The sequence below is a fragment of the Rhinolophus hipposideros genome (genome assembly GCF_964194185.1).
Source record: "Rhinolophus hipposideros genome assembly, chromosome: 7".
Taxonomy (NCBI): Eukaryota; Metazoa; Chordata; class Mammalia; order Chiroptera; family Rhinolophidae; genus Rhinolophus; species Rhinolophus hipposideros.
This window is the reverse complement of record NC_138053.1, coordinates 463,358-483,223: the sequence shown is the minus strand read 5'-3', so window position 1 is coordinate 483,223 and position 19,866 is coordinate 463,358. Positions and strand designations below refer to the sequence as shown.

General features: G+C 37.5%; 2 protein-coding genes across 12 annotated transcripts in view; one reads left to right on the top strand and one right to left on the bottom strand.

The window, feature by feature from the left end:
* The window catches only part of SEPTIN14 (septin 14), a gene marked incomplete at both ends in the record, with an annotated part of 390,465 nt that overhangs the window by 160,269 nt on the left and 210,330 nt on the right, over window positions 1–19,866 (top strand). The gene's annotated exons all lie outside the window — the stretch shown is intronic.
* The window catches only part of LOC308499501 (small ribosomal subunit protein uS17m), a 119,812-nt gene that overhangs the window by 48,964 nt on the left and 50,982 nt on the right, over window positions 1–19,866 (bottom strand). For 2 of the 11 annotated variants that reach the window (XM_081053009.1, XM_081053003.1), the window contains one exon: window positions 10,191–13,838. The exons of 6 other annotated variants lie outside the window; for them this stretch is intronic. In XM_081053009.1, coding sequence (XP_080909135.1) covers window positions 12,808–13,838 — 1,031 coding nt within the window. In that variant the 3' untranslated portion in view covers window positions 10,191–12,807. Of the gene's footprint in view, window positions 1–10,190; window positions 13,839–19,704; window positions 19,734–19,866 lie in introns of those variants that run through there. 3 more of the 11 variants (XM_081053015.1, XM_081053008.1, XM_081053006.1) reach the window with 3 other exon arrangements.

Sequence of the window (19,866 nt, the reverse complement as noted above, 5' to 3'; positions counted from 1 at the left end):
AGATTGGTTTGGTTTTCGGGGTCTTTTGTGGTTCCAAAGAAATCTGATGATTTTTTGTTCTATTTCTTTAAAAAATGTCATTGGGATTTTGATGGGGATTGCATTAAATCTCTGTATCGCTTTGGGTAATATGGATATTTTAACTATGTTGATTCTTCCGATCCAAGAGCACGGAATGTCTTCCCATTTCTTTGTGTCTTCTTCAATTTCTTTAAAAAATGTCTTATGATTTTCAGCATATAGGTCTTTCACATCCTTGGGTAAGTTAATTTCTAGGTATTTTATTCTTTTTGCTGCAATTGCAAAAGAAATTGTTTTTTGTATTTCTTTTTCTGAGATTTCATTGTTAGTATATAGGAATACAATGGACTTTTGTATGTTGATTTTGTAGCCGGCAACTTTACTGTATTAGTTGATTGTTTCAAATAGTTTTTTGGTGGGGTCTTTAGGGTTTTCTATATATAGCATCATGTCATCTGCAAAGAGTGACATTTTAACTTCTTTATTCCCAATTTGGATGCCTTTTATTTCTTTCTCTTGCCTGATGGCTTTGGCAAAGACTTCCAACACTATGTTGAAAAGCAGAGGTGGTATGGGACACCCCAGTCATGTTCCTGAATGTAGAGCAAAGGGCTTCAGTTTTTAACTGTTAATTATGAGATTAGCTGAGAGTTTGTCATGTCACAAATGGCCATTATTATGTTAAGGTATTTTCCTTCTAGACCTATTTTATTAAGTGTTTTAATCATAAATGGATATTGTATCTTGTCAAATGCCTTTTCTGCATCAATTGATATAATCATGATTTTTGTCCTTTGTTTTGTTTATGTGATGTATCACATTGATGGATTTGCATATGTTGAACCATCCTTGTTCTCCTGGGATAAACCCCACTTGGTCGTGATGAATAATCTTTTTAATATATTGTTGCATTTGATTTGCTAAAATTTTGTTTAGGATTTTTGCATCTGTAATTCATCAGAGATATTGGTCTGTAGATTTCTGTTTTTGTGTGTGTTATCCTTACCAGGTTTTGGTATCAGGGTAATGTTGGCCTCATAAAATGAGTTAGGGAGTACTCTCTTCTTCAAATTTTTGGAAGAGTTTGAGTAGGACAAGTATTAGATCCTCTTTGAAAGTTTGGTAGAATTCAATAGTGAAGCCATCTGATCCCGAACTTTGGCTTTTGGGAAGGTTTCGGATGAGTGATTCAATTTCCTTACTGGTGATCGGTCTATTTAGATTTTCCAGTTCTTCATAATTCAGCCTAGGAAGGCTATATGTTTCTAAGAACTTGTCCATTTCTTCTAGGTTATTGAATTTGGTGGCATATAGTCCTTCATAGTATTCTTGCATGATCCTTTGTATTTCTGTGGTGTCCGTTTTAACTTCCCCTTTATCATTTCTGATTTTGTTAATTAGTGTCTTCTCTCTTTTTATTTTAGTGAGTCTAGCCAAGGGTTTGCCAATTTTGTTAATCTTTTCAAAGAAAAGATTTTTGTCACATTAATGTTTTCTATTATCTTTTTGTTCGCTATTTCATTTACCTCTGCTCTGATTTTTATGATATCCTTTCTTCTGCTGACTTTGGGTTTCATTTGTTCTTCTTTTCCTAGTTCTTTAAGCTGTAACTTGACGTTATTTATTTCAGATTTTTCTTGTTTCTTGAGATAGGCCTGTAATGACATAAATTTCCCTCTTAAAACTGCTTTCGCTGCATCCCAAAAATTTTGGTAGGATGTATTTTCATTCTCATTTGTTTCTAGGTATCTTTTGATTTCTCCTCTAATTTCTTCTTTGACCCAGTCATTCTTTAAAAGTATGTCGTTTGTTCTCCATGTAGTTGTGGTTTTTCCTGTTTTTTTTTTTTTTTTTTTTTTTTGCAGTTGATATCCAATTTCAAAGCCTTGTTATCAGAGAATATGCTTGGTATGATTTCAATCTTCTGAAATTTGCTAGGCTAGTTTTATGTCCCAATATGTGGTCTTACTTGAGAATATTCCATGAACACTAGAAAAAACTGTACAGTCTGATGTTTTGGATGAAGTGCTCTATAAATGTCAGTTATGTCAGTTTCATCTAGTGTGTCATTTAGTTCTTTATTTATTTTCTGTTTGTATGATCTATCCAAGATGTCAATGATGTATTTATGTCCTTTAGTATAATTGTGTTTTGGTCAATTTCTCCCTTTAGTTCTTTTAGTAGTTGCTTGGTATATTTTGGTGCTCCCTGATTCGGGGCATAAATATTGATAACTGTTATGTCTTCTTGTTGTATAGTCCCGTTTACCATTATGAAATGTCCATCTTTGTCTCTTTTTACCCTTTTCACCCTGAAGTCTGTTTCATCTGATCTCCTTATGGCTACACCTGATTTTCTCTGGATACCATTTGCTTGGAGTGTCAATTTCCACCCTTTCACTTTGAGTCTATGCTTGTCCTTGTAGCTGAGATGTGTCTCTTGGAGACAGCATATGTCTGGGTTTAGTTTCTTGGTCCAATCTGCTAGTCTGTGCCTTTTTATTGGTGAGTTCAGTCCATTTACATGTTAGGGTGATTATTGATATGTGACAATTTCCTATCATTCTATCTTTAGCTTTCTGGTAAGATTTGTCTCCATTGTTTCTTTGCCTTTTTGTTGTTATTTCTGTGACGTGGTGTTGTATGATTTTTCCCTCTGTTTCTTCTTTTGTTACAGTATATATTTCAGTTCTCGATTTTTTTCTGAGCGGTTACCATTAAGTTTATGTAAAAGAAAGTTTGATATTTAGGGTATTCCATTTTCTTCAGCATGCTTACTTTTTCCAGTCCCATGTTCTGGTTCAGGCCTTTACTGTCCCCATTTTTATGTTTTGGTTGCCAGAAATTGTTCCTGTTGATAGTGGTTGAATAGCCTCCTTTAGTATTTCTTGTAGTGCAGGTCGTGTATTAGGAAATTCCCTCAGCTTCTGTATGTTGGAAAGGTCTTTATTCTTCCTTCATATGTAAAGGATATCTTTGCCGGGTATATCATTCTTGGCTCATAATTTCTCTCTTTCAATAGTTTGAATATTTGGTTTCACTCCCTCCTGGCTTGTAGAGTTTCTGCTGAAAAATCTGATGATAATCTAATGGGCTTTCCTTTGTCGGTTATGGTCTTTTTTTCCCTGGCTTCCTTGAGGATTCTTTCTTTGTCATTGATTTTTGACAGTTTCAGTACAATGTGCCTTGGAGAAGGACTGTTGGAGATGAGGTAATTAGGTGTTCTATTTGCTTCTTGGATTCCAGGATCCAGTTCTTTCCCCAAGTTTGGGAAGTTCTCGTCTACTATTTATTTGAATATACTATCTGTTCCCTTCTCTCTTTCTTCTCCTTCTGGTATGCCCATTATTCTTATGTTGCTCTTTCTGATGGAGTCAGAAAGTTCTTGTAGAGTTCTTTCATTTCTTTTAAGTCTCAAGACTCTTTCTTCTTCCATCCGTGTCATTTCCAGATTTCTATCTTCGATGGCACTGATTCTTTCCTCCATCTGGTCAGCTCTACTACCTAAGCTGGCTATTTCATTCTTAATTCTTCTGTTGAGTTCTTAATCTCCAGAAATTCTATTTGGTTCTTTTTTAAAATTTCAACTTCTTTGGTAAAATGTTCATGTTTTTCTTTGATTGTGTTTCCGAGTTCAGTAAACTGCATTCTGTATTTTCTTGCATCTCGTTGAGTTCTTTCAGAACTGCAATCTTGAATTCTCTGTCATTTAAGTCACATAATTCCATATCTTTAAGTTCCTTTTCTGGAGACCTTTCACTTTCTTTCTGAGCTGTCTCGTTGTTTTGGTTATTCATGGCAATTACTGATTTATTATTTCTCTTCCTAGACATCTACAGGAGTGGGTTCTGCAATAGATTGATAGGAAAAGGTCTTTCTTTTGTTTTCCAGTATGTGTTGGTAGAATGTTTTACTTTCTCTCTGACTGCAACTTTTTTTCCTCTGTCACACTGTAGTGTTTTCACCTGTGTCGTAGGGTGCTGTGTTCATGTGGGGATGCAGAGAGTTTTTGAAGATCCAAAGCTCTTCCTGCAGCAGATTCGAGCCCTTGTGTTTCATGAGTTCTGTTTACTCCTGCAGGGATCTGCCTAGATAGGTGGGGACAGGGGCGGGGTTGGTTGTGAGAGGTGGCACAGAGCAATGGGGGCGACCACCACCACAACCAGTCCTACACCCACAGCTCCCTCCCCTTTGCTGGAATTAGTTGGGCTGCGAATCTGTGTCTGCTAACCATTTTTCAGAATTGCAAATCTATTGTTCTTTTGATATGACAGTGCTACTGTTCCACTTCTATCACTGGGCAGGTGGGGCTGGGCTGAGCTCTGAGAGGGTAGGGAACAGGTGGCTAGTCTCAGTGCCTAAGGCTTCCATTCTCTGCTCGGCATGAGGGCTTAAACTACCATTTTCAACCTTCTTCCTTTCGTATTTGCTCCTAGGTCTCTGTCGTGAGCATTGGGTTTAGCCGTGTTATATGCTGTAGGGGTATACAGCCCTGTGGGCCATAAGCAGAGCCCTAGCAGTCCGAGTTCTTCCCTCTCCCGCAGGTGCGGTAGTTCCAGGATGCAGGAAGCTCAGAGCACTGAGTTAGGTCTGCATCCTGCACCTGCGCAGTTCCGTCTCCGCACTTCTCCCTTCCCTCTTGCCCTGATCGTGCAATTTGCCCACCTTTACGTGAATTCAGTAGGGAACCTCTTTGTCTTGCCTGTCTGCTGTGCAGGGAGTTCTTTGATCAGTTATGGTTGTTTGATTTGTATTAAATTCCAGAGAAGATTTCCAGAGTCTCACCTCATGCAGCCATTTTGATGACATCATTCTAATTTAGTTTTTTTTCTTTAGTTTTATCCTGTTCTTTCATGTGGGAGATGTTTCCTTGTCTGATTTTGGCTGATTCCCTGTGTTTGTATGTATTAGATAGATCTGCTCTGTCTCTGTCTTGCCAGAGTGGCCTTATGTGATAGGTATCCTATGGGGCCCAGAAGAACATTCTCCATGGTCACTTAAGTTGGGTGCTCCAGGGGTATCCCTTGTGTGAGTTGTGTGTGACCTCCTGTTGTAGTTGAGCCTTGATTGCTCATGATGGGACTGACCCTTAAGCTGCTGACTGGGAGAGCTGGCAATGACTACAGCAGACAAGGTGTTATGCAGGGGTTGACCCACAGAGCAATTGATTTAGTGGGACTCTGATGTAGCCAAGTCTGCCCTTTGGATGTGTCATTTGTGTAGTTGGTGGTGCAATGGTTTTGTTTGAAGCTGGCCATTAGATGTGTTGGAAGGTGCTCCAGTGCAGACCAAGGTCAGTTGCTACTTGTGCTGATTAGGGTCACTTGGTGGGAGCTACAAAGTGATCTGACATTGGTAGCCATTTATGATGGGCTTGGTGGCTCTTTGGAGATGCTATGCAGTGAACTGAGGCAGGCTTCCACTAGGGCCCGGCTTGGGACCCTTTGGTGGATATCACTTGTGCTGGGCTTTTGGCTACTTAGTTGAATCTATGTTCCAAGCTAACATTGGCCATAGCTTATGATATGGTTGGGGCCATCTTATGGGTGTTATGATAGAGGTGGATACCAGTTTCCATTTGTGCCAGGCTTGGGGTTGCTTACCATTGTACAGGGCAAGCCGAGGACAGCTGCTACATGTTTGGGGTTGTGGTCCTTTGAAAGATTTCAGTAACATTTGCATCTATCAAAACCGGTATGTGTAAAAGCTGCTGGAAGAGGTTCGACTGGATTTGTGAGTTGTGTGAGTCTGGATCTAAGGTAATCAGCAGGATGGGGTGAAAGGCATTAGCCAAGCTAATGGAGAGCATAAATTTTGTGCTTGCGTGTGCCTGCGCCTGCTGGTTAGATGGGAGAAGTATTCAATAAAGGAACAATGATGCCTGCCAACACTTCTGTCCTGGAGAGAGCTGCCATGACCCCTGCCCTTTCAGCCATCACCCTGAAGGTAGTCAATTTAATTCTTTGCCACATGTCCCTAGAGCATTTTGAGCTGCTATCCTTGTGCTGGAGCCCAGATTGAGTGAGCTGTGAGTGTTTCCATGCACGGGCCCCTCAAATGAACACCTAGGACTCCAGTACCTCTTTGTTTCACTTGAATGCAATCCCTGCTGGTTTCTGCAGCCAGATGTTGTGGGGACTCCTCTTCCTGACACTGATGTGCAATGCTGGGGAGCCCAGTGTGGGGCTGGGACCCTGCGTTCCTCAGTGGGGACTTCTGCAGCCAAGATATCCCTCCCAATTCTTAACTCTCAAACTGTGGTGTCAGACCTGCCCAGTCCTTATCCCCAACCCTTATCAGTCTCATCATGGCTTCTTCTTTATATTCTTAGTCATAGAAACTTTGTTCACCTAATCTCCAGGTGGTTCTCAACGATGGTTTTCTACAATTTAATTGTAATTTTCATGGGGTCATGGGAAAAGGTGACCAGAGTTTATCTACTTGGATGGAAGGCCCCTGTATGATTATTTCATTTTTAAAAATAATATGTGTGTGTGTGTGTATATATATATATATATATATATATATATATATATATATATATAGTTTTTTCTTGCTATGTACATATGCATTGTATGTTCCTGTTTAATCAGTTAAGAATAAACATAGGGTGCTGGGCAAGCCAAATAATCATGAAAAATATTGAGCCTTATCAAGAAAAAGGAAGATTTTTGGGTTCTATTTCTTTAAAAAATGCCATTGGGATTTTGATGGGGATTGCATTAAATCTCTATATCGCTTTGGGTAATATGGATATTTTAACTATGTTGATTCTTCCGATCCAAGAGCACGGAATGTCTTTCCATTTCTTTGTGTCTTCTTCAATGTCTTTTAAAAATCTCTATAGTTTTCAGTGTATAGGTCTTTCACATCTTTGGTTAAGTGTATTCCTAGGTATTTTATTCTTTTTGCTGTAATTGCAAAAGGAATTTTTTTAAAATTTCTTTTTCTGAGGTTTCATTGTTAGTATGTAGAAATGCAATGGATTTTTGTATGTTGATTTTGTGACTGGAAACTGTACTGTATTTGTTTATTGTTTCTAATAGCTTTTTGGTGGAGTCTTTAGAGTTTTCCATAAAATGGGCAAAGGACCTGAATAGACATTTCTCCAAAGAGGACATACAGATGGTCAATAGACATATGAAAAGATGCTCAACATCACTAATCATCAGAGAAATGCAATTAAAAACCACAATGAGATATCACCTCACCCCAGTTAGAATGGCTATCATCAGCAAGACAAATAATAACAAGTGTTGGAAAAGGCTGTGGAGAAAAAGGAACCTTCATACACTGTTGGTGGGAATGCAGATTGGTGCAGCTAGTATGAAAGGCAATGTGGATGTTCCACAAAAAATTACAAATAGAATTACCATATGACTCAGCAATTCCTCTCCTGGGTATATACCCAAAAAAGCTGAAAACATTTATCCATAAAGATAGATGTGCTCCAATGTTCACTGCAGCTTTACTTATAGTGGCCAAGACATCAAAACATCCAAAGTGTTCTTCGATAGATGATTGGATAAAGAAGATGTGGTATACATACACAATGAAATACTACTCTGTTATAAGAAAATATGAAATAGTGCCATTTGTGACAACATGGATGGATCTTGAGACTATGCTAAGCAAAATAAGTCAGGAAGAAAAAGTCGAGAACCATATAATTTCAACGTTATGTGGGATACAAAACTGAAAGCAACAAAGAAATAAGACAAACAAAGAAACAAAAATGGATAGACATAGGCAATAGGTTAGTGGTTACCAGAGGGTAAGGGGGGAAGGGAGTGGTAGATGAGGGTAAGGGGGATCCAATATATGGTGATAAAAAGAGAACTGACTCTGAGTGGTGAACACACAATGTGATACATATCGTATTTCTCTGAAAATAAGACTTAACTGGAAAATATGCCCTAGCATGATTTTTCAGGATGCTCAAAATATAAACCCTACCCCCAAAATAAGCCCCAGTTAAGATCGTCAGCCAGATGGATGCATTTAGTATGTCCATTGTAACACACGACAGACGTATTTAATTATAAAATAATGTTTATAATTAAATACAAATAAATAATATTGACATTAATGCTTAAATCATAATATAAATTATAATTAAGTATTTGTAAATACCCAAGTGGGTACCTTTGGACGAGAGGTAAACGCCTATGTAAACAGATGAACTCAAGACTTTTATTGCCGAATACCAATTGGAGTACAGACACAATGCACGAATAACATGTGCACTTAATAACAAATGAACGTGGTTGTGTCTAATATGAATCTTCATAACTCAATACATCCTGTGTTGTAGTGGATGTACTTAATGCACTTGTGTGAAAAAATATTTTCTGAATTTTGGTGCCTGCAATTTTTTGTCTCTTTTGTGTGGCCCATCATTCTTAACTGTCATCATTTTTGTTGCCACTCCTGTCTTGTACATCTTTAATTAATACTTGATTTAATGGTAAATTTAAAGGGAATAATATTTTGACGCCCAGACAAGATGAGTGCAAAAAGAGATAGCTACTCCATTGAGTACAAGACAGGAATAGTGGAGGACTCCTGGGGCAAGAATTTTATGGCTTTCTGCAAAGAGAAGAAGTTGGATCTCTGAATGGTCCGAAAATAGCGCGCAGAATACAATAACCTCAGTCAACAGTGGAAGAGGGACATGCTAAGAAGCACAAGTGTGTATCAGCTTGGCAACCATTATTTGCTGATCTGGAAGACATCATCTATGAATGGATTGCCAACAGGAGAGCAAAGCGTTTGGTTGTGCACAGGGCTGATATTCAAGCATTTGCCCTTGCAATGGCACCATAGTTAGAAATATCCCCAGAAGAATTCAAAGCATCACAACACTGACTAGATGGCTTCACTCAGCGATATGAACTATCTCTAAGATCGACAACACTATTCAAGCTGGAAAATACTTAAGTTATTAACTATGCACTTGCATTCAAGTCTTTTGTTGATGGCATCAATTTTTCTAAATACAAACTCTAGAACATGATTGTTATGAATGAAACTGCAGTGTTTATGGGCCAAAGATCTCAAATGACAATTGATCAGAGGGGTGCCTCGTCAATGTAAATTGCCTCCACTGGTTACGAAAGTGCAATTGTTACCTGTATTTTGGCAATTCATCTGGATGAAAAAGAAAGCCCCACCTCTAATAATCACTAATGACAAGAAAGATAAAGTTGAACATGTTTCAATCATTTATGTTCTTGAAACCGAAAAAGCCTCATGCACACAAGCAGTTATAAGGAAGTGGGTCGATTTAATGCTGCCACTTGTTTTGCCAGGTGGCCAAAGAGGTCTGCAGTCTGGGATTCAGCCAGCACTCACCACCACACTAAAGACATGAAGAACTTCCTTGCAGAGAGAAGAATAGATCAAATAATGATTCCCGCAGGAATGACTGCCTGTCTCCAGACTCTTGATATTGAAATAAACAAGCCATTCAAGGACCGTTTGTGCGTGGAAATCAATGACTACATTGAAAATAGAATGGAGAGAAATCAGCGTGGAAACTTTGTGAAGCCTAGCCTGCAAGAGGTTGGGACTTGGATGAAGAATTCCTGGGATAAAATCACTGGCAGCTGTGTTGCCAGTGCACCACGAGCAGGCTACATGGACAAGACGTGCTCATTTAAAGGAGAGCTCTATTGCTGGACATGAGAGATTGGGACCAATGGTTCCACAGGAAATGGAGTTGCAAGAAATTCAAGCCGCAATTCGGGGTTTGGAGAGTTATGACGATGTTCCAGAAGATGACAACATGACTGTATTTGAATAAATGTATGTACATGAATAAATGAATAAATGTAGACTGTTGTACATGAAAAAATAAGACATCCCCTAAAAATAAGCCCTAATGCATCTCTAATATAAGAGTCATATTTTCAGGGAAATATGGTAGATGAGGTATTACAGAATTGTACACTTAAACCTATGTGACTTTACTAACCATTGTTACTCTAATAAACTCTAATTAAAAAGAAAAAGGAATATCAGTTGGTTTCTTAAATTAATAAATGGAACACTAATCAAAATACAAATGAGTATTTTTGTCCATACATAGAAGCCTTGTGTACATAAGTATCTATCAATATTATGCTCCTTTAATATTCTGAGGTTCTTAGAAATAGTCACACAGATTTTGGTGTTGAACAGCAACCTTTCATTTTATTAATTTTAATATATTTATCAAATATTTTCAGAATGTTATAAAACACTGTTCTAGGCACTCTTCACATTTACTGGTTAGGAATAAGATAATCCATGTTTGAGTGACATTTCATTCCGAGAAACACTGAATAACAAATCATTTATTATGTATGGGCTTAAGTATCTCTTTTCATAAAAGAAGGGCAATAACACCTGGTTGGATGGACCAAATGAACTAATATATGTGAAAGGGTCATGTCTTGCCCTCCTAGACAGAAATGTCATAACAAACAGGTTTTGAATGAGTACTACTCCTCTGTCTCCCCTACTCCAAACACCAGTATTTTGATGTAATTAACATATATTTAGGGTTCACTCCTTAACTTGGAATATTTTGAAGAGAACAAAAGATATGAGAATGAATTCACACCAGAATGACATAGTTTACTGTACAATTAACATAAGCATAATCATTTATGATATATGATATTATATAATCATATATAATAGGCTTCTAATTCACGAAGAATTGGTGAAAATCCTTGGCGAACTGTGGTATGGTTTAGTTCAGACACTTCTTTTCTGGGTTGTCCAAATTCTGTTGATCCTCTTCTGAAAATTCCATATTGTTCTTGTTTTTCACCTGTCCTGAGATACACTGTTTGTATTAAGCTTTTTTTTTCTGGTTGCAAAACTAAACTTTGATCAAAGCCTTTACCAGTTGTAATTAATCATTACTTCTTTAATACATACCTTTGCTGTCAGATTTCACCTTGGCTCACTCTCTTCCTGAAATCTGAGTACCCTACATCCTCTGTCTCCTTATGGAAAATGAATGTTAAACATAACTCCTTTTGGTGAAGAGCTACTTTCAGAACTGATCTGCCCTGAAAATGGACCTCCACTACACAAACATTTGAGCAAAAGATACTGTTGGAAATCCTCCCTGACTAGAGTAACTCAGGATTTTATTAAACATTTCATATCCACTGATGTATAGAATATAAATGAACTTTGAAAAGTTCTAACTTCTGTGATAAACTGAGTTTACTTTATTATTTCTTGGTGGTTTGTGTTTTAATTTTTAAAAGTCTTGAAATCAGTTCAGTTTTGGCACAAGGGCTATAAAATCTAGTCCTTCATAGGGAAAAACATTAGGGAAATCTTGAGCTGGGAGAGATGTTAGAAAAAAGGTGAGAAAACAAGGGGAAGGCATTCCTACCTTAGTCTCATAGCTTCTTTAGCCATGCCTGAGAAGACCAAGAGGAAAATGAAAAGGCAAGAAACTGAAGCAGCCTCATAGTTACAGCTACTTACGGGTTATGGTGGTTTAAATTTATAATGCTTTGTAACATCAAAATGTAATTTTTGTCAAAAAAAGAGGCAGTAATTAGAAAAATCAAATTGAATCACCTAAATTCTTTTGAGAAAAAGGTGTTACATAAATATCTCTCAATAAATAAAATGAATTATAAGCCAGTTGGTAACACTTCCTTAGTTGTTTATATATAAAGACATTAAGGCTGTTCCCTGATTCTTAGCCTCAACATGGCACCATACCACACCATGGTCCCCTACTTCTTGTCTTCCACAGTGGTGCTAGGAGGCATAGAGATTCTTAGCCTCTGGTCATTATTTAAAAAAAATAATAAATTGTGTGTTCAGCAATAAACTTTAATTAAAACAAACCAAAACAAAACAAAAAACCTCTCTATTCAAACCTCTCTATTCAAATACAGCAGAAACATTTTTAATTCAAGAGTCTATGTTTACTATAGGGAGATTTAAAATAAGAACAATACGATAGAAAAGTACACTTCTATGAATCACTTTTCAAAGTTCATCAACATGACCCTCAGTCTCCTCCAAGACTTTTCTTAAAGTGATCCTAGGACTCACTTGAGGAAAATAATTGAAGGATTGGAAAAAACAAACAGCAATGAAAAAACCCCAGAAGAATGTTGCCATATCCTATCACATTGTTTCTCAAATAATGGTACACAGATTTATGTGATACATCAATGGATATTTTAAATTTCAGGTATATATTTATTCTGATGGAAATTAGAACAAACATAATTAACACATAACACATAACAGTCAATTTCCATAAATAATATTTCCTAGAATAAGGCTAAAAATTGAGTCCCTTTAAAGAAAAATATTAAGTAAACACTAAATATGGTAAATTCTGCAAATGAAACATACAAATGACTAAAGTTTGAGAAATGTTTCTTTTCTGTTCATTTAAGTTTATGTGACTGTCTACACTACATCATTGCCTTGATTAATCAATGTTTATGTAATTAAACATTTTTACACTATAAAACTTACAGGTGAATAATTACAAGTTATTGCCTACTGAATTTCTGGTCATTAAAAAACATTTTACATTAGATTTGAAACATGACATAAATTATTTTCACTATTTATAACCTCTCCTGGAAAGATAATAAGCTGCTAGTTCAAGGTCTAGATTTGGTTTCTACGCATTAAATGTTTATTTAGATGCTTTCTCTCCACCATGAATAATTTGATATTGAATGGGATGGAAAGGTCTGAAAAAGAATTTCCTACATTTATATATTCACATGATTCCCCACCCCATGAGTTAGGTGCTACTAAGTGAAGGACTGTGACTTAAGGCATTCTCACATTTATTGTATTCACATAACTTCTCCCGAGTATGGATCTTCCTGTGTTGATTAAGGTGTGCACTCTGGCTGAAGGCTTTCTCACATTCGTTACATTTATAGGGTTTCTCTCCTGTATGAGTCCTCTCATGCTGATTAAGATGTGTCCTCTGGCTAAAGGCTTTCCCACAAAAACTGCATTCATAAGGTTTCTCTCCAGTATGAAGTCTATGATGTTCAGTAAGAGATGTGATACGGCTAAAAGCTTTACCACATTGATTACATTTATAGGGCTTTTCTCCAGTATGAATTCTTAGATGTTGAGTAAAGGATGAATGTTGGCGGAAGGCTTTTCCACATTCATTGCATATAAAAGGTTTTTCTCCTGTATGAATTCTCTGATGTTGAATAAGATGTATCCTCTGGCTGAATCTTTTCCCACATTCATCACACTTATAGGGCTTCTCTCCTGTAAGGACTATTTGAGGTTGAGTAAAAGATGAGTTGTGGCTGAAGGTTGTCCTACATTCAGTGGGTTTCTCTTCCACATGAACATGATTAGTAAGAAGAATATGTTGACTGAAGATTTTTCCACACTCATTATATCCATAAGTATTTTCTCTTACATAGTTTCCCTGATAGTCAATCAATCCTGAATTATGTTTGATGCTATTTCCACATGTGTCTGAATTAAGGGGTATTTTAATTGATGAAATTCTCTGATTCATAATAATCTTTGAGTTCATTTTATAGTTTTCCCCAAATCTATTACATTCAAGGCTTCTCTCCTGTGTGATCTTCTTTTGGGTGAAAGATACTTGTTCTAAATGTCTGTGCTGGTTTTCTTGGTTAAACTCTAACTGGTAATCGAAATCCCAGAGTCCTCCTAGGATGGAGTACCAGAAACTGTCTCCTGTTAGTCTCTCCATTATCATGTCATGGGTTTGATTGTCATCAGAAATATTCTGTTTTGGAGTTGATTTTTTTATTTCAGGTCTATTTTCCCCATCTAAAAGTAATTCAGAACATACAAATACTTTGCAGTATTCTCTATGTTTTGAAAAAGACATTGTTGCATAATAAATTACCAAATGAAACTGACAGTAATGGGAGCAAGGCATTGAAAAGTTTTAAAATAATGTGGCCATGTAACAAGCATAAAGACTATAAAAAAGATGACAAGAAGCAGTAGACTAGGGGAAATTTTAAAACATGTGGTAATCATAAAGAGATAATCCAGCAGTATCCATGGTTAAAAAGAAAAAAAAAAGAAAATGGACAGGAGAATAAAAAATATCAGAGAATGATCTGTGTTCAGAGGTGGGAGATACTAGAGGAAAGCCTGTATTTATCGAAGACAGGCCTCATCTGTAGACTATGCTATAGTAATGACAGCTACTTGTTTATTTAAAAAGTATTTCTTCCTATTTTTAATCTTTTGTTTAAAATAATAAAACTAACACTTGTTTATAGTAACATATTCAAATAATGTGGAAAAAATAAGAATTCTACCCCTTAAAAGTAATCACTGTTAATAATTTGGGACCTATCTTGCCAGGCTTTTCCTATGCTCACACAAATATAAACGTAAACCATATTTAGAACAAGCATGACTCGTGGACTGTTATAAAAACAAAATTTCATTTCAGTCTCCTACTACTTTAAACTTTATTTAATGGAGGCATTCTTCCTCTGCTTCTAGATGAAGATTTGGGCAAGTCACATGACTTTTCCTCTAATTCTTATATAACAGTACTCCTACTGTTACATTAAGTCATAAAGTCTCTATTCAGTAATTAAAATGTTAAGTCATATTATGTAATAGTCAAAACCCTAAAACTCCCCTCAGCTGGGTCTGTTACAGAGTCATATACCTTCTTCTCTGTCCCTGCCTGTCTCTTCCCTCACTCTACTTTCTTCTTGTAGACACCTCCCCCACTCTACTCTCTCCATTCTAGTCTTTTCTCCAACTCTATTCTCTTCTTTCTCCACTTAACTATTTCCCTGCTCACCTCTTCCATCACTCACTACTGTTGTTTAGTTCCATTCTAACAAGGGTTAAAGGGTTGGAGCTGTGTGGAGGGGGAAGAAATAAGAGATAGGGCAATTTTTTTATGGCTGGTGGTTTCATATTCTCAGCTTAGCAAAGGGTTAAACAGACTCACTTTGGGGAACTTTTATGACTCTTGGCAGGAATTTGCTGGATCCTTCTCTCTCTTGTAATTTCCACAATCTAGATAGAGACATCTCTATTTTGGATAGTCCCTTGGGACCAGCCCAGGGCATAAATCCTACTTAACATGATCCAAGATCATGATGGCTGACTCATGAAAACACTCATGATATCTTCTCCCCAAAAAACTTGTACACTGCTCTTAACTCAACAGCTTCTCCTAGTTCACGACCAAAGTTATTTCATTAGTCAGCTGTTCTTGGGCCTTGGGCTGCTTTAGCTTTTTAGATTCACCCACTAGTCTTGGTCTTCTAGCCACAGGGAATGTACTAGCATACCTCGTTTTATTGTGCTCCATTTTATTGCACTTTGTTCCACTTTACTGAAGGTTTGTGGCAACTTTACATCAGTCATGTCTATTGACACTATTTGCTCACTTTGTGCTTGTGTCATATTTTAGTAATTCTCACAATATTTCAAACTTTTCCATTATATTTGTTATGGTGATCTGTAATCAGTGATCTTTGATGTTAAGATTGTAATTCTTTTGGGGTGCCATGAACTGCACTCATGTAAGACTGAAATTAATCTGTTAAATGTGTGTGTTCTGACTTCTCTGACTGGCCCTCCCTCTATCTCTCTCCTTCTCCTTTGGGCATCCTATTCCCTGAGAAACAATATTGAAATTAAGCCAATTAACAATCATACTACGGCCTTTAAGTGTTCAGGTGAAAGGAAGAGTTGTACATCTCCATCTTTGAATCACAAGCTAGAAATTATTAAGCTTAGTGAAGAAGGTATGTTGAAAGCTGAGATAGGCTGAAAGCTAGGCCTCTTGTGCCAAACAGTTAGCTAAGTTGTGAATGCAAAGGAAAAGTTCTTGAAGGAATGAAAAATGCTACTCCAGTGAACACATGAATGATAAGAAATTTTAGTGGTCTGGATAGAAGATCAAACCAGCCACAACATTCTCTTAAGTGGAAGCCTAATCCAGAGCAAGGACCTAACTCTCTGATTCTATGAAGGCCGTGAGAAGTGAGGAAGCTGCAGAAGAAAAGTTTGAAGCTAGCAGAGGTTGGTTCATGAGGCTTAAGGAAAGAAGCCATCTCTGTAACATACAAGTGCAAGGTGAAGCAGCAAGTGCTGATAGAAGAGCTGCAGCAAGTTATCCACAAGGTCTAGTTAAGACAGTGAATGAAGGTGGCTAGAGTAAACAACAGATTTGCAGTGTAGATGAAACAGCCTTATATTGGAAGAAGATGCCATTTAGGACTTTCATAGCTAGATAGAAGTTAATACCCAGCTTCAAAGCTTCAAAGGACAGGCCCTCTTTTTATGGGCTAATGCAGCTAGTGACTTTAAGTTGAAGCCAGTGCTCACTTACCATTTCAAAAATCCTAGGGCCCTTAAGAATTATGTGAAATCTACTCTGCCTGTGGTCTATAAATGGAAAAACGAAGTCTGGATTGTAGCACATCTGTTTACAACATGGTTTACTGAATATTTTAAGCCCACTATTGAGACCTACTGCTCAGAAAAAGATTCTTTTCAAAATATTGCTGCTCACTGACAATGCACCTGGTCACCCAAAAGCTCTGATGGAGATGGACAGCAAGATTAATGTTTTCATGTCTGCTGACACAACACCCATCTGCAGCCCAGGAATCAAGGACTGATTTCAAATTTCAAGTCTTATTTAAGAAGTACTCCTTGTAGGGCTACAGCTGTCACAGATGGTGATTCCTCTGATGGATCTGTGTAAAGTAATTTGAAAGCCTTCTGAAAAGGATTCACAATTCTAGATGCTATTACAAACACTTGTGACTCATGGGAAGAGGTCAGCATATCCACATTAACAGGAATTTGGACGAAGTGGATTGCAACCCTCATGGATGAATTTGAGGGGTTCAGGACTTCATTGGGAGGGGGAGTAACTGCAGATGTGGTGGAAATAGCAAGAGAACCAGAATTAGCAGTGGAGCCTGAAGATGGGACTGAACTGCTGCAATCTCGTGATAAAACTAACAGATGAGGAGTTGCTTCTGATGGATAACAAATTAAGTAGTTTCTTGAGATAGAATCTACTCCTGGTAAAGATGCTGTGAAGATTGTTGAAATGACAACAAAGGATTTAGACTATTACATAAACCTAGTTGATAAAGCAGCAACAGGGTTTGAGAGGGTTGACTCAAATTTTGAAAAAAAGCTCTACAGTAAAATGTTATCAAAGAGCATTGAATGCTACAGAGAAATCGTTCATGAAAGGAAGAGTCAATTGATGCAGCAAGCTTCATTTCTTACTTTAAGAAATTGCCACAGCTGCCCCAACCCTCAGTAACCACCACCCTGATCAGTCAGCAGCCGTCAGTATGGAGGTAAGACCCTGCACCAGCAAAAAGATTATGACTCACTGGACTCCCAGATGATGGTTAACATTTTTAAGCACTAAAGTATTTTTTAATTTAGTACTTATGTTTTTTAGACATAATGCTATCGCACACTTAATAGACTACAGTATAATTGTAAACATAACTTTTATATGCATTGGGACACACAAAATCTATTGTGAACTCTGTTGTGGTGGTCTGGAACTGAACCAGCAATATCTCTGAGATATGCCTCTCTCTATACTCTGGTTTCTCTTCAGATTGTATAAATCTTTCGCCTTTTACTAAAGAAGATTTCCGTGGAGATATGCTCTAAGGTTTATCAAAACTATAGGAGTTAGATCCTGTTAGAGGAGTAGCCCCAATCACTTGCAGTTTGGTGCTTCCTAATTTAAATGAAAATTTTGCTCAAATAAAATCTTGAAAAATTAAAAACAAAACAAAACAAAACAAAAAACTATAGGAGTGGTGCACTTTATTATTGTCCTAAAGAGGACATGTGACAGTAGGAGCACCATTAATAGTTATGCCAGGAACTGTTCTGGGGAAATTATATGGAACTATACCATAATACTGTTTTATAGTTTGCTTTTTTTACTCACTGCATATTATGAACACATTTCCATTTCAATAATTTCCATATAATTTTAAGGCACTTGAAACTAATTTATGGATGTAGTGTACCAAAGTATTTTTAATTAATCCACATTTAGGTCACATTGAACTTACTTTTATCACAAACAGCACAGCAGAATGGTTTGTTGGCGGAACATAAATAGAAATTTTAAAAAGAAAAAAGTCTAAGTCATAAAATTGTGAAAAACAGATCAATATGCTCAAAGATGTACAAGAAGATACATAAACAAAACTTACTTTGGTCTAAAATTATATGTGGAAAAAAGTGATTTAGAAGATTTATTTTGAACCAACTTATCATTTCAACCAAATTATCAACTGGATCACTTCATTTTCAGCTCAAAAGCTTTTGTCTGCTCAGGGACTTTGACTCTAAAATGTTTGAAATGATTGGCCGAAGCTCTGAAAACTGTCTTTCACATTCTCTTAGCATACAAATCCATAGCTGCAGGCCTAGCTCCTGGAAACACAGATCAGTATGGTGCTCTAGGCTCCTACTGCCTAAGAACAGAGTTCAAGGCATTCATTCCCTAAGACCTAACTTCCAGAACTTTTGTGTTTCCTTGTAAACATGGCAGCCTGATCAACAGGACTATGGCCACTTTTGCTGATTTCCTTCTCTTCATGGGTTGTCTGAGTGAGGGAAAAGGGAAAACTTGCTGCTGGTTGACAGACTTGCCACCTACTTGCCACAGTCTGTGACTGTGCACAGACTGTACAGGTACTGCTCTCCCACTGTGGATACCCTCAAGGCACGTCAGATCTTCAATGACAGGGTTGCCTATCTACTTCCAGTTGGCTGCCAGGAGACAGTATCTAGACTCCAGATTGAGACAATGATTTTTTTGGTCTTCAAAGCAGTTTTGAAGAACAAACTTTAGTCATTTTTGCTCCAGCTCCTCACCTAACCTCAGCTCCCATGTTAGTAGACATGACTGCAAGTGCCTTTCAGAGGAGGGTGGACACTGAAGAGGGTGAGTATCCTAATCATGTCATGTACATGGGTACATGTAAAGATTTTATGCACTCATTACCCACTATCTACTTTCTTCCTGGTTGGCCTTACCTGTTGAGAAACCCAATCATTCACTGAAACCCCCAAGCCCTACTTTGTACCTGGGCCTAATCCCCTATCAGATTTCACACCAACACCACACACACCCCACTATCTGAGATTACAGACAAAATTGATACTTGGGAATAAAGTGTTTTCAGATATGGAAGCAGAAGAGCTTCTGAATACACTGCAAGAATGACATGCAATCTACCTTGTGCCCAATCATAAGTTAAATGAGTGTAATATCTGTGTCATAGCTACAGACTAAGGCACTGTAGCTTATATATGTCATATAGCATCAGGATTCTATCATTCGTGCAGGGGCCTAAGGGTTCTTCATAAAGAAAAATGGGATTTGCACAGACTACCATAGTCTCTCATGGTTGCTATTCGTCCCCACTGACTTCATTTTCTTCCCTGGATCAACTCTAGGAGTTATGGGTCTTTAATAAGATTAGATTTCTAGGGCACTTAGGACCTCTTTTGTACCGAAGAAGGGATACCTCATCTAGACAGGCCGTTGGTCAGTGTCAGCATATTGCGATGCCACTGGGCAACTTGGACAACGTCTTGCCGGGCCTTCTGCACTACTTACTGCACACCACATCCAGTAGATACTTACCTGCTCAGCTCCACCTAACGCCTTCTGAACTGAATTACTCAGGAAGTAGGAAGGAAGAAAACAGAGGAAGGGAGAGACAGAGGAAAGAAGGAGTAAGAGAATGAAAGAATTAGGGAGAAAGGGAAGGAGGGAAATACCTTTTTAAAAATTTATCCTTTCTAC